The sequence below is a fragment of the Corythoichthys intestinalis genome, chromosome 11, assembly GCF_030265065.1.
Source record: "Corythoichthys intestinalis isolate RoL2023-P3 chromosome 11, ASM3026506v1, whole genome shotgun sequence".
Taxonomy (NCBI): Eukaryota; Metazoa; Chordata; class Actinopteri; order Syngnathiformes; family Syngnathidae; genus Corythoichthys; species Corythoichthys intestinalis.
Genome location: NC_080405.1, coordinates 13,588,370 through 13,604,166, shown reverse-complemented (window position 1 = coordinate 13,604,166; position 15,797 = coordinate 13,588,370). Strand labels below are relative to the sequence as shown.

The following is a 15,797-nucleotide window of genomic DNA, read 5'->3' as shown; positions in this document are numbered from 1 at the left end:
GTCATTTGCAATGATAAAGAGCAGAATTTCAGCAGTGAAAAGCCCTGCGCCATCAGGGAACATGCCTTTGAAAATGTCCCTGAAAGCACAATATTCATCAACAAGACTTTCTGCATCATTCAGCTCCTATGAATAAAACTGTCCCAATTCATTTATCCTCTCAACTGCAGCAACTAGCAACAAGTGGTGAGGTTTGCAATAATATAAAAGTCCGTACATGGCAATCTGCAATGATCGGACTTGGAGGCAGATGGCTGACTTGATACAGTGGGGCAAATAAGTATTTAGTCAACCACCAATTATGCAAGTTCTCCTACTTAAAAATATCAGAGAGGCCTGTAATTGTCAACATGGGTAAACCTCAACCATGAGAGACAGAATGTGGGGAAAAAAAACAGAAACTCACATTGTTTGATTTTTAAAGAATTTATTTCCAAATTAGAGTGGAAAATAAGTATTTGGTCACCTACAAACAAGCAAGATTTCTGGTTGTCAAAGAGGTCTAACTTCTAACGAGGTCTAACAAGACTCCACTCGCTACCTGTATTAATGGCACCTATTTTAACTCATTATCGGTATAAAAGACACCTGTCCACAACTTCAGTCTGTCACACTCCAAACTCCACTATGGCCAAGACCAAAAAGCTGTCGAAGGACACCAGAGACAAAATTGTAGACCTGCACCAGGCTGGGAAAACTGAATCTACAAAAGGTAAAACGCTTGGTGTAAAGAAATCAACTGTGGAAGCAATTATTAGAAAATGGAAGACATACAAGACCACTGATAATCTCCCTCGATCTGGGGCTCCATGCAAGATCTCACCCCGTGGCGTCAAAATGATATCAAGAACGGTGAGCAAAAATCCCAGAACCACACGGGGGGACCTAGTGAATGACCTACAGAGAGCTGGGACCACATTAATAAAGGCTACTATCAGTAACACAATGTACCGCCAGGGACTCAAATCCTGCACTGCCAGACGTGTCCCCCCTGCTGAAGAAAGTACACGTCCAGGCCTGTCTGCAGTTCGCTAGAGACCATTTGGATGATCCAGAAGAGGACTGGGAGAATGTGTTATGGTCAGATGAAACCAAAATACAACATTTTGGTAGAAATACAGGTTCTCGTGTTTGGAGGAGAAAGAATACTGAATTGCATCCGAAGAACACCATACCCACTGTGAAGCATGGGTTTGGAAACATCATGCTTTGGGGCTGTTTTTCTGCAAAGGGACCAGGACGACTGTTCTGTGTAAAGGAAAGAATGAATGGGGCCATGTATCGAGAGATTTTGAGTGAAAATCTCCTTCCATCAGCAAGGGCATTGAAGATGAGACGTGGCTGGGTCTTTCAGCATGACAATGATCCCAAACAAACAGCCAGGGCAACAAAGGAGTGGCTTCGTAAGAATCATTTCAAGGTCCTGGAGTGGCTTACCCAGTCTCCAGATCTCAACCCCATAGAAAATCGGTGGAGGGAGTTGAAATTCTGTGTTGCCTAACGACAGCCCCAAAACATCACTGCTCTAGAGGAGATCTACATGGAGGAATGGGCCAAAATACCAGCAACAGTGTGTGAAAAGCTTGTGAAGAGTTACAGAAAACCTTTGGCCTCCATTGTTGCCAACAAAGGGTACATAACAAAGTATTGAGATGAACTTTTGTTATTGCCCAAATACTTATTTTCTTCCATGATTTGCAAATAAATTCTTTAAAATTCAAACAATATGATTTTATGTTTTTTTTCCACAATCTGTCTGTCATGGTTGAGGTTTACCCATGTTGACAATTACCGGCCTCTCTAATATTTTCAAGTGGGAGAACTTGCACAATAAGTGGTTGACTAAATACTCATTTGCCCCACTGTATGTGCAAATGACAGTTTGTGCATATATTGTTGTAACGTTGCAAAAATTCCTTAATGTAACAGTGCAAATATTGCATAAGCCGTTCCCAGATTGAGAAAGATGTCTGAGAACATATTTCTTTGTGAGAAGTTTGTGACAATGTTGTGGCATTAGCAGCGCAATAACAACAAGCTCCCAGCAACCGTCAAAATTGACGGTCAAATAGCGCTGACATGCCCCTCCTCAGAAACAATATTGTTAAAGCAGTGTTGAGTGAAAGGTGTTACTGTAATAAATTACTTTTTGAGTAGAGTGGGGCATCAGTCTTTTGAAAACAGTAAGTATAAGCTCATTACTTAGACAGTATGCTAAAAACAACTTCACCACTCACGCATCACACAAAACTGGAGGCCTGCTACAAAAATGAAGCATGACTGACATATTAAATCACCATCAAAATAAACCTTTTGAAAACGTTGGACTGCATGGTTACTCTTTCACTTCATGTCAATTAAATGAGGTGTGATTTTTTAAATTATTTTTTATTAATTGTTAAATTGTAATATCGCTTTCAAAAAAAAGATAATGCCAAAATGTTGCTTACTGGACCACCTCCATCTCCAACGCACAGGTCCAACCATCTGCTCATGATTTAACAATGTTCCCAATTTCACTGAAATTGCCAAATGAATCGTTACTTGAACCATTAAACTGTTAGGAAGTGACAAACAAGATGTCTCCGCCCACATTTGCCATACAGTATACTGGCTTCGCCATCATGGATGGGAAACATGTCATCTGTCATCAACGAGCCATGAAATGTAGATGGTATTGTCATAAGCAATGGATGCCGGCTAGCACTATGCTGGCTAACAGCACCATGGGTTTGCCTAGTGCCTTTTGACTTCAGCAACCTTTTCCTTAGGTGTGAATTGCATTTGTTTCTGCCCTGTGATTAGGATTAGCCCTCGTGAGCCTTGCGTGAATATGCGGTACAGATAATGGATATTCTAGTAGCATTTACCTAAATTTCTCTCATTGTATTCAAGAGATTTCAAGTTTGCTTTTGCAAAATCTCCTCAACTTTGTTTTTTTTTTCAAAAGGGATAATACTTCCATTTTGCCACCTTACACAATAGCTTAAGACAGCAAAAAATTGTTGTGGCTTGTTCTCAATATGAAGCTCCTTCAGTGTAGCTGAGGGCCTCTTGGCAGCCTCCCAGACCACTTTTTCCTTCCGATTCTTTCATCAATTTTGGAGGGATTTATTGTTCTTGTGCCATATTTTCTCCTCCTGATGAAAAATGTATGTATCCATGTTTGTTATATTTAAATACCTTAAAAGTTCTTTTGCACCCTTTTTCTGTCTGATACTATGAACAATGAAAAAATGTTCAGTTAACTTTGGCTTGTACTGTAAGATGTGGCTTCAAAAATTTGGAACGGATACTAACGATCTGAACTTTAATCAGTGGTTCACCAGGGGCACTTGAAATGGTGGAAAGCGTGCTGTTTAACTAATTAATATGAGTTATTTGAGTAAAAGTTGCAGAGGGTGTGCAAACTTGTGTTACCATATTATTGCAGTAGTTTGACCTAAAAAAGTTAGTTTTTTTAATTAATTATAAATCTGGCATTTAAAATGGGGTGTGTAGGCTTTTAATACAATTGTGTGCCATATAATGTGCCATTCGCAAAAATATAAATCATTCTTTTTCTAAATTTTTATTTCAAATGTCCAGTAGAATTTTGGTGTCAAAAATTTAGGCTACTTGGCATTTCAGTTCTACTCATAACAACGCAAATAAAATGTTTCATTAAAACAAAAGATTTGCTGCATTTCATCTGCAGCACTAATGGGCAAATATAGTATATGAAATTCATAAAGAGAACAAGTAGTATATGAAATTCACAAAGGGATGCATTTGACTAGTTATGATGAGATAATATTTTCCTGCAAGTATAATAAAAAAGATTCGGTACGTCTGACATTCCACTTGTAAAACTGAGTGTTGTTTCCAACTGTTTTTCAGGTGTTCCCACACCAACAGAGGAGGTCCTTCACCACACCCTTAACATGTTGGTCCGTGAACGCAAGATCTTTCCAACACCTGACGGATATTTTATTGTCACTCCTCAAACTTACTTCATCACTCCAAGCCTAATCCGAACTGGCTCCAAGTGGTACCACTTAGATGAGCGATCTGCTGAACGACACCAACATCAGAATCAACAGCAGAATCAGCAGACTCAGTGCACCTCTCCTCTCTCTGGCACCATCACGCCATCTACTTCTGGTGGGGTGAGAGATCGAAGTCACCCGAAATCTAACCAAAACCACAGCGGGGGTGGCGGAGGCGTGGAATCCTTTTTTAACAACACCTATCGTGGGGACGACCCCCCCAGTCACCACACTACTCTGCAGCTCCGATCCCCCAAAGACCACCGGGAGGCATATTCGTCTCCGCACTCTCCACAGTCACCACCTCAGCCAGCAGGAGGTAACACAGAAAAGAGCCGCAGCACCCTCGGGTTCCCTTTCAAGACGGACACGCTCACAAAGCATCGCGGAGGGGGAGGAGGAACTGGTGAGCTGGAAAAGCAGCCAGGAAGTGGTACGGCGAGTCGCAAGTTTGGTTTGAAGCTGTTTCGTCTCAGCTTTAAGAAAGACAAGACAAAGCAGCTGGCCACCTTCTCTGCACAGTTTCCCCCTGAGGAGTGGCCTCTTCGTGATGAGGAGGCACCTAGCCAGCTCCCGCGTCACATAGAGATGGAAATTATCCGCAGGATTAACCCTGATCTCACAGTGGAGAACCTTGCCCGGCACACGGCAGTCATGAAGCGCCTTGAAGAGGAGCGGGCACAGAGGAGCAAAGCATCATCGGCCAATCACAGTTCAAGAAGTAGAAGAAGTGGGGGCAGACACAGGAAGCCGTCTCAGACCAAACTTAGTCGCTCGCATAGTAAGACAAGGGCGTCCCGGGGTGAGCAGAGCGAGAGTTCCCATCTGGAATTAACCGACCGGGACTATAGAGCTTACTCATCATCACTAGCTCGATCACCGAGGGAACACGCCCTGGCCATGGAGCGTCAACGGACGCGCCTCCATCTGGCACATAGCAACCCCAACATCCTTGACTCGTCCCACCTACCGGTCACACCAGAGTGGGACGTATCTGGAGAGCTTGCAAAACGACGGACAGAAATGCCTTTCCCTGAGCCGTGTCACGGCCCATCAGCACACCACTCGAAAGTCCACCGTTCCCACTCACACACGCAGGAGAGGAAGTCTAGGAATGAACGCAGCGATAAAGCCAAGGAACGTTCCAGATCAATGGAAAACTCAAAAGGACCTCTTGGAGCTGGCTTGATAGGACCACCAAGTTACTACGATGATCGAAGTCGTTACTACACTGATGATGGAACATTACGAGCCAACCAGGGCTCTTGCCATTACACTCATGCCACTCCCCCATTGGCTAAGATGCCTGGGGAATCACTTGGGTTGGACAGTGGCAGGAGTTTAGAGAAATGTAAGAGCCGGGACAGTCTGCCAGCATACTCTCCTAAACCACAGCACAACTCTGTCCCTCCTGATGGCTACTTCCAGTGCTCCGGTTCTTCTGAGGCTATACTCACAGCCCCAAGCCCACTGGGAACTCTTGGCAAAAGTAGCCAAGATGGGTTGAAATTGGGCTGCACTGAGAGGCAAACAGAAAGACAAACACCACATCCTCAAGAATTGAAGGAGGACTTTTCAAAAGCGGGACCTAAAGGTGGCAGTCTGCCTCCAATACCTCTCTCCATGCCAGATCCCCCTGTTTCGAATGCACGACCTCTCCACAGTGCCTCCTGTGGTCAAGAAAAACGTAAGGAGATCTTTAGTAAAGATACACTTTTTAAACCACCTCCTAGCCTTCCTTTGCCAGGATACAGCTCTTTGAGGAAAACCCCAGTCCTTGCCTCCTCCACTCTGTCTTCATCCTGCGATGCACTTGATTCCCAGGAGGCCTTTGATGCTCCCAAACCCCTGGTTGCCACGCCCTCTGCCCCCATACAGGGGATTGAACCCACAACCAGTGCTGCAGAGGCTTCCTTTGACTATTACAATGTTTCAGATGATGATGAACTTGAAGAGGGAGGAACTAAAAGTACAGGAGAGGACGGCAAAAGTGGAGGAGGTGTTGTTGGAATGGGAGGAGGTGGAGCAGGCACCATGCAGTGGCTGTTAGAAAGAGAGAAAGAAAGGGATCTGCAGAGAAGGTTTGAAAGAACCCTCACCTTCCCAGGTTCGAAAGAGAACCTTCCAGAACCCAGTCAGAATCAGCAGTCAGCACACTCTGCAAGACTTGACAGTATGGACTCCAGCTCAGTTACTGTTGATAGTGGATTCAACTCACCAAGGTAAAAGCAACAACTTTGATAGAGAAACTGAACTATGCTAGAGTGAAGGTGCCCTTTGTCAGCCAAAAAGGCTAATTCTTATCCTGGGAATTTAACCATTTGAGAGAATCATGAGTGCTCTTTTACGGCACACAAAATATTATCATACATTACTATGATGTACACACACACAAACAAACACAATGCTTAAAGCTAGTGAAATTAAACGATTCCTTGAGGCAGAGAAAATTCCTCGATCAATTTCTAAAATCGAGTTACTCGAATTATTCCGGTAATCGTTTCATCTCTAGAACAATTGACCCCCTTTCTTTCCGTAGGAGAAAAGTTTGATTTTACTTGTCTATAATCTGTAGAATAGCACATACACTCATACTCAAAATCGTTTGTACCCATCTGTTAAAGAAAGATGTGGGATTGAAATTAGGGCTGAAGCTATCGATTATTTTAGTAGTCGATTAATCAATGAACTAGTTAGTTTGAATAATCGAGTAATCGGATAAGGAACATAAAAAATTGAAATAGCTGAGCTGAGCCTCAAATGGTATAAAAAGATAAATAAGAATCTAAGTACAACAAAAGACCAATTGGCTAACTTACAGAGCACAAGTCTGCTAGCTTAAATGCTATAAAATGCTAACGGTTTTTGTTTTGTTTTGTTTTGTGCAGTGCTCTCAACAAATGGTTCACACACATATTCTCCCCTAACTAATTAACTAAATTATGAATGCATTAAAAAAACATTAGCTAAAAAAACTTAGCTTATTTTGGTCTTAACAGTGAGCAGCTGGATTCAGCCATGTGAAATGAGTTATGTCATATTGACTGTTACCACTAGAGGGTAGTGTATCCACCCTAAATCAATAAAACTAAATGCAAACACTTTCAAAACAAACAATTTCAATGCCACTTTACAGTAAATGAACACTTGAAGCAGCAAAATTTAATCTTTTTTCCAATCGAATTACTCGAGTTAATTGATTAATCGTTGCAGCACTAACTGAAATGCGATTGGAGTCATTTTCATCCAGAAGAGCATATGTTGTGATTATATCTGTTTTTTTAGTCCAAGCTATTTTGCTTTTGGGGGGTTTTCCTTGCATACTTTCTGACATTAAGCTATTTTGCTTTTGGGGGGTTTTCCTTGCATACTTTCTGACATTTTTTCTGTTTGTAGAACAAGAGAGAGTCTTGCATCGAACACCTCGTCCATAGTGGAGAGTAATCGTCGGCAGAATTTGGCCCTGAGTCCTGGCCACCTCGGAATTACAAATAGCAACGGTCCCCCTTTCTCATTCCGCACCATCCCAGAACCAGCTGGCAGCCAACCGGAGAAACTCCAAAAGCCTAACGCCTGCCTTGCATCAATCACCAGCGTCTAGAGGCCGTGATAAAGGACAAGAGGAAGTCCTACTCAATGGACTGTTAAACATGCAGACTGTCACATTGACTGAATCAGTGGTGCTGCCACGAGACCACTGTGGAACTATAGCTGATAATACTCACAGACAAAGGAATTTAGACTACCATGAGACTACTGTCTCATAAACACACACATACACGCATACACCATTCCGCTGGGCAGACTAACCATGTCATTTCATAGCCTTGTGTTTACACACCGCTGTTGTGTTCTTTCACTTGCGTGGGTTCTACTTTGTGTGTGGGTGTGTTTTCAGTCGTGTGATTTGGTGGGTGTGTGACGTGTGGGATATGGTTGTGTACCAGTAATCTGGAATCTCAGGTCATATAACTCCAACTCCCATTCCAGCTGCTCCACATCAGTGCATCTCCGTCTGATGGTGTATTTTCACACCGAAGGGTCTGTGGCTCTACTAACTAATCACTTTGTCTCATCACTTTGCTTGAATATAGCCAACATTGATCAAAAATGGGAGTTGGGCAGACTGATATTACTTACAGTATATAACATGTGCCCAGTGCATTTAATTCAAGTACACGGATAGTAATGTTAATATTGATCAACTATGACCCGGTTTAAAAGATTTCACTGATCCTGGGCTAGTCACACACGCACACGCATACCCACAATGTAAATCTATGGTACATGATAATTCTAGCGGTTTGTCAGTCAGTTGGATTCCTGAATGACCAATTCAAGGGCACTTCTACAAACATTCAAAACCAGAAATTGAAATTTCTTGATTCTCTCATTTTCACAGTATTGAAAAAGATAAGCAAAGTTGCAAACTTGTCATCAATTGTAACTATTTCCTTGATTTATGGCTCCAAATTGGACACCTCTGTGCTTTTTCATTCATCTCGTCCTCTGATTGCTGCTGCCTCACTTCTGTTGTATACAGTACTGCAGGAAATGCACAGCTTTCTTCTGGGACAACAACCAGAAAAGGATGGTCACATTAAAGGCCTATAAATCTAAGTACTATTGCAATTGGTGCACTATGGACAAATGTTCTCAGATGTTTGCAATGCAAACTGTCATCGAAATGAGGTTTTATATACTGTATACATATTTATATATATTTGCTCCCAGTTTTCTTGAGCTTGATCTAAAATGTCTACATACAGAACACGATGGGCCATTTCCTTCAAATTTTCATAAATCTGTCTAAATCTGTCAATGAGAATTTCTCCTTTGTGGAGATAATCCATCCCACCTAACAAGCGTTGCATATCAACATGCTGATTAGACAGCATTATTGCACAGCTGTACCCTAGACTGGCCGCAATAGGAGTTTTATCACATAGCACAAAGTCACAGATATCCCACATTTTGTAGAAGTGTGCACCCAGAATGCGCACCAAAGCTATTGCCCATGAATTGATTGTTCATTACTCTTCCGTAACCCATCTCCAAAGGCATTTCAGACAATTTGTCAGTACATCCAATTGGCCTCACAACCACAGACTACATGTGACCACATCTGCCCAGAACTTCCATAATCAGCATGTTCACCTTCAAGAGCAACTGAGATCAGCCACCCAGACAGCTGCTGCAACAATCGCTTTGCATAACCAAAGAATTTCTGCACAAACTCAGAAACCAACTCAGGGAAGTTCATCCGCATGCTTGTCGACCTCATCGGGGTCTCGACCTGATTGCAGTTTGTCGTTGTAACTGACTTAAGTGGGCGAAATCTCACATTCAATGACGTCTGGCACGTCGGAAAGGTCTTCTCTTCACAGATGAAACCTGGTTTTCAATATTCAGGGCAGATGGCAGGTACCGTTTGTGGCATCTTTTAGAAGAGATACCCTGACAAGATCCTAAGGCCCATTGCTGTGCCATTTGTCCACAACCATCTCCTCATATTGCAAGGAGCTATACCAGGGGTGGGCAAACTGGTTCTCAAGGGCCACAGCGGGTCCTGGTCTTTGTTCCAACCAATCTAGCACAGACAGTTTAACCAAGGTTATTTCAGTGGAAACAAGAAGCACCTGACTGAAATCAACTGGTTGTACTTGTAAAACACAAGATTGGTGAAAAGTCCTCTTAGGTGGGATGGGTTGGAACATAAAACTGCACCTACTGTGGCCCTTTGTGGAATAGTTCGCCCACCCCTGATTAATACACAACTGGAAGCTAAAATCATCCCAGTTCTTGCATGGCCAACATACTCACTAGACATGTCAACAATTGAGAATGTTTGTGGTTCATATGATTGGCGTATGAGGGAGCGTAAAACAGTTCCTGCCAAGCAACTTCACAAAGCCATTTAAGAGAAGTAGAAAACATTCCATAGGCTGCGATCAATAACCCGATCAAATCGATGCGAAGTAGATGACTAGTTTTCTGACCCACTCCAGACCCCACAATAAATAACTGCACATTTCAATGTGACTAGCCTAAGGCACACCTGTGTGACAATCATACTATTGTCTAATCAGCATTTTTATATGCCACACCTGTGAGGTGGGATGGATCATCTTGAATTAGGAGAAATACTAACAGATTTAGCGGCCATTTACATGGTGACACACATGACAAATTTTATGTTTGCTTTTACATGGTTCTGTCTCCATTCGAATGATTTCGCAATTCCGTGTAAAAACGATGTAGTATTCATGCCAGCCCTAAGGGGGCAGTGCAGTTTAAGGCGACAGCCAATGATGCAATTCCTTGACAACAACCTCCTCAGCCCGGAAGACAACATGCCCGCCCACTCCAAGCTATGGTGTCCATGCGTTTTTTCTTTTGCTTCAAAAGGCTCAAAAACGCTAACATAAAATATATTTGAATTAAAAACATTATAAAAACAGTAAATTAAAGCCGATGTTCCACCTTCTTTGCTGTTTTGAATGTTTGACTTTGCATGCCCAAAATGACGTGTGTGAGTGCTGACGTCACCAGAGCGAGAACGTTCCATTCATATGGTTGCGGAGCAATCCCCGCAATCAAATCATTCCGCTTTGGAGGCCGGAATCAAAATTTTGTGTCTTCGCCTTACGTTTTCGCCGTCAACATGTAAAGGCGTGGCCATTCCATAATAAAATCTTTGCGTCCTGGTGTCGCAGCGTCACTATGTAAACGGCCCGTTAGACAAATTTGTGTAAGATATATTTGAAGGAAATGACAACGCAGGGGTGTCCATGCTTTTTAACTGAGGGCCGTAGTCAGTCCAGGGTTTCATTTCAACCAATGAAGAGGACACGTTTTCAGCCATCTGGTGTGTTACAAGTGTAATCAGTTAATTGCAGTCAGGTGCTGCTTGTTTCTGCAGAAACCCCATTGGTTAATTTGTCTGTGCTGGATCGATTGGAACAAAAACCTGCACCCACTGCGGCCCTTTGTTTAATAGATTGGACATCCTTGGTCTAGCATGTATGTAGAAGTTTTAGATCTTTTTAAGTCCAACTGTGAAAAATGGGAGCAAAACCAGGAGTTCAATTTGTATTGAGTTCAACATGCTGTTATGTAGACTAGACAAAGTCACTCATGACCTAAATTTTTGTCAGCGACCCAAATTGTTTGGAAATGGAAATTTCTCAATATAATCACAAATGCTAACCATTGATAATAGCAATGAACATTGTATATCAAGACTAGGGTTGGGCATCGAGCATCGATGGGATCCGGGACTGACACTCCAGTTCTCCTGAAACCGTTCGAATTTTTTAATTTTGATTCAAAGTTGCCCTGACCGCCGACCAGTAAAAATAGCTGCCGAACACCAAGTAAAAGAAGCCACATGAATACTAGCTCCATTATGAGCAAATCATATGAACTGGCTAATTTAGCTTAGCACAAAAACATGTTGCTTCGCTTCACATAAATAACAACAAAGTAACAGAATAAACACACCGAAAGGATATCAGACCCTCATTAAAACGTGCCAACTTAAATTTGGTACATCTTGTATATTTTGTTGATTTTGTTTTATGAAGGGTTCCCAACGATGTGTAGTGCATAGTAGGCGTGTAGCGTCTGTACACCTTACGGATTCTTTTCCAACTAATGTTATTTTTGCCTGCTGCTTCCAGTACGTCCCCACTAGGGGAAGCCCAGTGCACATAGCAAAACCAAAGAAAAATGGTAGTCCCGAGTTACAATAGTGACATCTTGTGGACGGATGAACAATATATCATTTTAGAAAGAAATAACACTTAAAAAGTAGTCAAATTAAGATCAAGGGACAGAACACTCACTCCCTGGCCATTAACTAACTTGTAGAAATACCACCTAAAACAAACAATGCAATACAATAATTGCCTGCCACATAAGACACTCTAAAACATAGGCAAAAGAATATGTGTAAATGTTTTCTCCGTGAGCTTTTGAAAAATAAATTTCTTTGTGAACGTGCACTCCTGTGGAAAGAAACTTCATTATATTATAGTTCAAAGACTGATATATATATGTAAATTGAAAATAGGCCTGTAAGAAATTCATTGCAAAGTTAATTGAAAGTTTATATATTTAAAAAAATTATCGAGAAGTTAAATTAATGTAAACTATGCATTTAAATTTTTTTTTTTTTTTTTACCCTGGCTATTAAAAGATTCGGAATCGAGAATCATTTGGAACGGGAATCGGAACTGTTCAAATCCAAACGATGCCCAACTCTAATCAAGGCCAAGAAAACTGAAGCTGTCAAGTAAAAAAAATAATAATAATAATAATGGTTTCATATTTAACATTTCCTGTAATCAGTCAGGTTTGATGCAAAAAAAAAAAAATATTATTGAAATGTTTGAGTATGATGTATAACGGAGAGGCTTGGTTACTAACACACTAGAAATGATCGCCGAGGCATTCAGTGGACATGAGTAATTGTGTTTTCGTTGACATAACCAGCTAAAAGTTGCAAGGAGTTCATGACATGACATGGCATGAGAGTATGAACAATTCAGAACCTGGGATTCAAATGCAAAATGAGCAGCTGTACTGTTATTTGAATGTCCATTTGGATGATGCAGTCGTATGGTTTTGAAAATGAATCCATTTAAGTGTTGTTCACATAGCAGAGTTGTGATTTCACTTCTTTTATTTCAGTATTTTTTTTCATACCGAACGAAACATTCCTAAGTATCTCGTTCATGACTAGCTAACTGGATTTTAAATGATTCGATTCCTGAGACAAGCTCACTCATGGTGCTTTTGGTCATCTTGTTAATCAAAAGAAGTGATGATATAGTTGAAATATAGTATTAAATGGCTGCTTACTTGCGATGAATTCACCTCCATACTAATGGCAATTATACAATATATCCCATTTAAGAAGTTAAACAAGACTGAGCAGGAGGACACATTGACTTGCCTGTGTGACAGTAGAGCCCTGGGTTGAAACGAATCTGACCACTCACTCTCAGAAAATCCTGAGATACTATTGGTCCTGTCCCAGTTGGAGATCCCTCCTGATGCAGGCACAGTAGGTTTACCAGCCATCCTGATGTGGTCGTCCTCCAAGCTCCTTTCAACTACCTCCACAACAGCAAAAATACAGCCCATCCTTCCCATGATCGCACCGTCATCAGCCTCTGGCCTGTGAATGTCTGCACATACAGTACATACGGTACACACTACACATCCAAGTGCTGGACTCCCTGACTTTTTATTTACCTTGGTTGAATATCTGCGTAGCTGCTAATAAGCGAGTAAACTGAGTGCAAAGATGGGGGGGGGGGAAGGGTTATCTCAGATTGGGGATATGCACATTGTAAAGCTCCACTTAAAGCTCTTTAGAACGCCAAACAACGATATATATTGAAATGACCTTATGGTGTACGACAGCTTTATTATCTTCTCTGTACCAGAGTACTGACATTTGTCTTATATTCATATGTTTTGCTCTCAATGACATACTACGATGAAAAAAGTTGAAAATCTGTTGTTCCTGGCATTGCTAGCTAGCAATAACTCTTCCACCAATCAGTACAGTTGAGTTTTGTACGATAACCAAACGTCCCACAGTGGCCCTTCATTGGAATGCCAGATATTTTCACTGATGAATACTCAATTCAAGGGAGTTTTCTTACTATTCAAGCTCAAAATCAGGGTCTTTCATCTATATGTAACGTTACAAACTGATATGTACTTCTTGGTGGAGATGTGGTCCAAAACTCAACACCAGTCATACTTGGATTATGGTTCCAGTCATTGGAGCACTGCAATATGTTTTGGTTGTAAGCCTGTGTATTCAATATTGAAGAATATAATGTAGTCATGTACTCTGAGTTCTCTTAAAGCAGTCTCTTCTTCAGCCCAAACCACTAGACCTTTCGTACTCCTCGCATAATTACAGCTGGGCTCCAGTGCCGAGTCTACCTCTCCAGAGGGAACATGTATCAGCTGTACCTAGTATCGGTTGGTTCCCTATTCTTTCAATTTGACACAGTCATGGTCTAATTTCTATTCTACCATTCCAGTGTTCTCAGCTGCCCTCTTTCGAAAACTAAAGTCAGCTTGTATTGTACCACTAATCTAGGATTAACCACTGAGTTACAGATTCAGACCCTTCCAAAACCACATCTGGGCTCTAACCTGTAGTTCCACCTCTAGACCAGGGCTGTAGTCTCATGTATGTTGGAGGTCAAGAGGTTCTGTATCTCATGTCTGATATTTGCACTGCCCCTTGCCCAATTCTCCTACTTCTACCGCTACTCTATTGCCCTCCAACCAGCCATCATATCCAACAGTACATCCCTTTTCTACACTGACAGTCTATGAAATGTCTTCCCTTAACATCGGCAGTGGGTTCTGAAACTTGAGGTTCAACAATAACATTGCTTCAAATGGTGACATACCTGTAAATGATGTTTATCTGTCATGCCTAGTCAACTAATTTAAACAATAAAAAGAGGGATTTAAAAAAAAATATCAAATGTCTATAATATCTGAAAGTCCCTTTGATGTTAGTACTGGTGTTACCATTGTTGTAGTGTACGTGATACCCTATGGGAATTGTGTTACTTTTTAAGATAATAAAAATAATGATGTTTGGTTACTTTGTGTGGTGTTTTGGGTTTTATTGTACGCTGGAAATCCTAAAATCACAAAGCTGCTACATGATTTAAGTCATTGCCTGCCTTTAATGGTGCTACGATGAACAATCCATTTGAACTGGGAGCCTGCCACTCCTTCGAGTCCAAATGGATGAGACATCTATCGCACTCTGAAGTATCGTATCTCGTCCAGATATTATAGTAGCATCTATCGGTGCTCGATATTTTATCTGAAACATACAAATGTCCTGCCAAAAAAGCTGGAGTTCTAGCAGGTTTACTAAGGTGACATTTTATTTCAGTATAATTTCATCATTGTAACGATACTTTTACATGAGTAGATATTTTTGGTATGCTTTCCACAGCTGGTCACGACCATCCCTAACTGGTGTTTTTGGCTAAAAGCTAAACTGAGTTACTATAACTGGCTAGCTAAGGAATGTGAATCATACCTGGAGCTTTGTCTTCATATTTTTTTTAAATGCTGTAATAACCAGAACCTAAAATTGGGTAAAAGCCTATAAAAAAAAAAAAAAAAAGTGAAATTTATGAAAGTTTTGAAATTTATCTTCAAAAAGAAAACGCAAATGCTTCTGACCGCAAAGTGATGTGACACGCTACAGCAAAGGTGTCAAATTCTTGGCCCAAGAGCCAAATTTGGCCGGCTGAATGATTTTGTATTGCGAAATTAAATTCAGCGCATTGACTTCATGTTTCTTGCTAAAATTACATTGAAATAAAGTTTCTGTTGTCTTTGATGAAAGATCGAGGACTACAAATATCTGAGAATATTTACTCTTTATTATTTTTTTTTCAAGAATTCAGAATAATTCAAAAAAATGTTTTTTTTTTCAATAAAAAGGAATGTTTTTAATTTTTTGCAAAAAATTATAGTAAATATTAAAGTTTTTACCTTTTTTTAATTTATTTTTTTTTAATATGAGAAAAGTTACTGTTTTTTCTTATTTTAATTAAAGATTAGATTTAAAAAAATATTTATGTGGCGGAAAACACAGACAAGGCTGAAAAAGCAGTTTCTACTCTTGCAACCCTCTTTAAAATAAACTGCTGTATTTTAAGCCAAAAGAACTGTTGTGTTTGATAGAACAATATGCCTATATGCTGC

General features: G+C 40.8%; 1 protein-coding gene across 4 annotated transcripts in view; it reads left to right on the top strand.

Annotated features, from left to right (window-relative positions):
* LOC130923955 (storkhead-box protein 2-like) overlaps positions 1 to 14,722 on the top strand; it is a 76,378-nt gene extending 61,656 nt beyond the window's left edge. For 3 of the 4 annotated variants that reach the window (XM_057850144.1, XM_057850143.1, XM_057850145.1), the window contains 2 exons: positions 3,880 to 6,250; positions 7,425 to 14,722. In XM_057850144.1, coding sequence (XP_057706127.1) covers positions 3,880 to 6,250; positions 7,425 to 7,629 — 2,576 coding nt within the window. In that variant the 3' untranslated portion in view covers positions 7,630 to 14,722. The remainder of the gene's footprint in view (positions 1 to 3,879; positions 6,251 to 7,424) is intronic. The other variant, XM_057850146.1, reaches the window with a different exon arrangement.
* Positions 14,723 to 15,797: the final 1,075 nt, after the last annotated feature.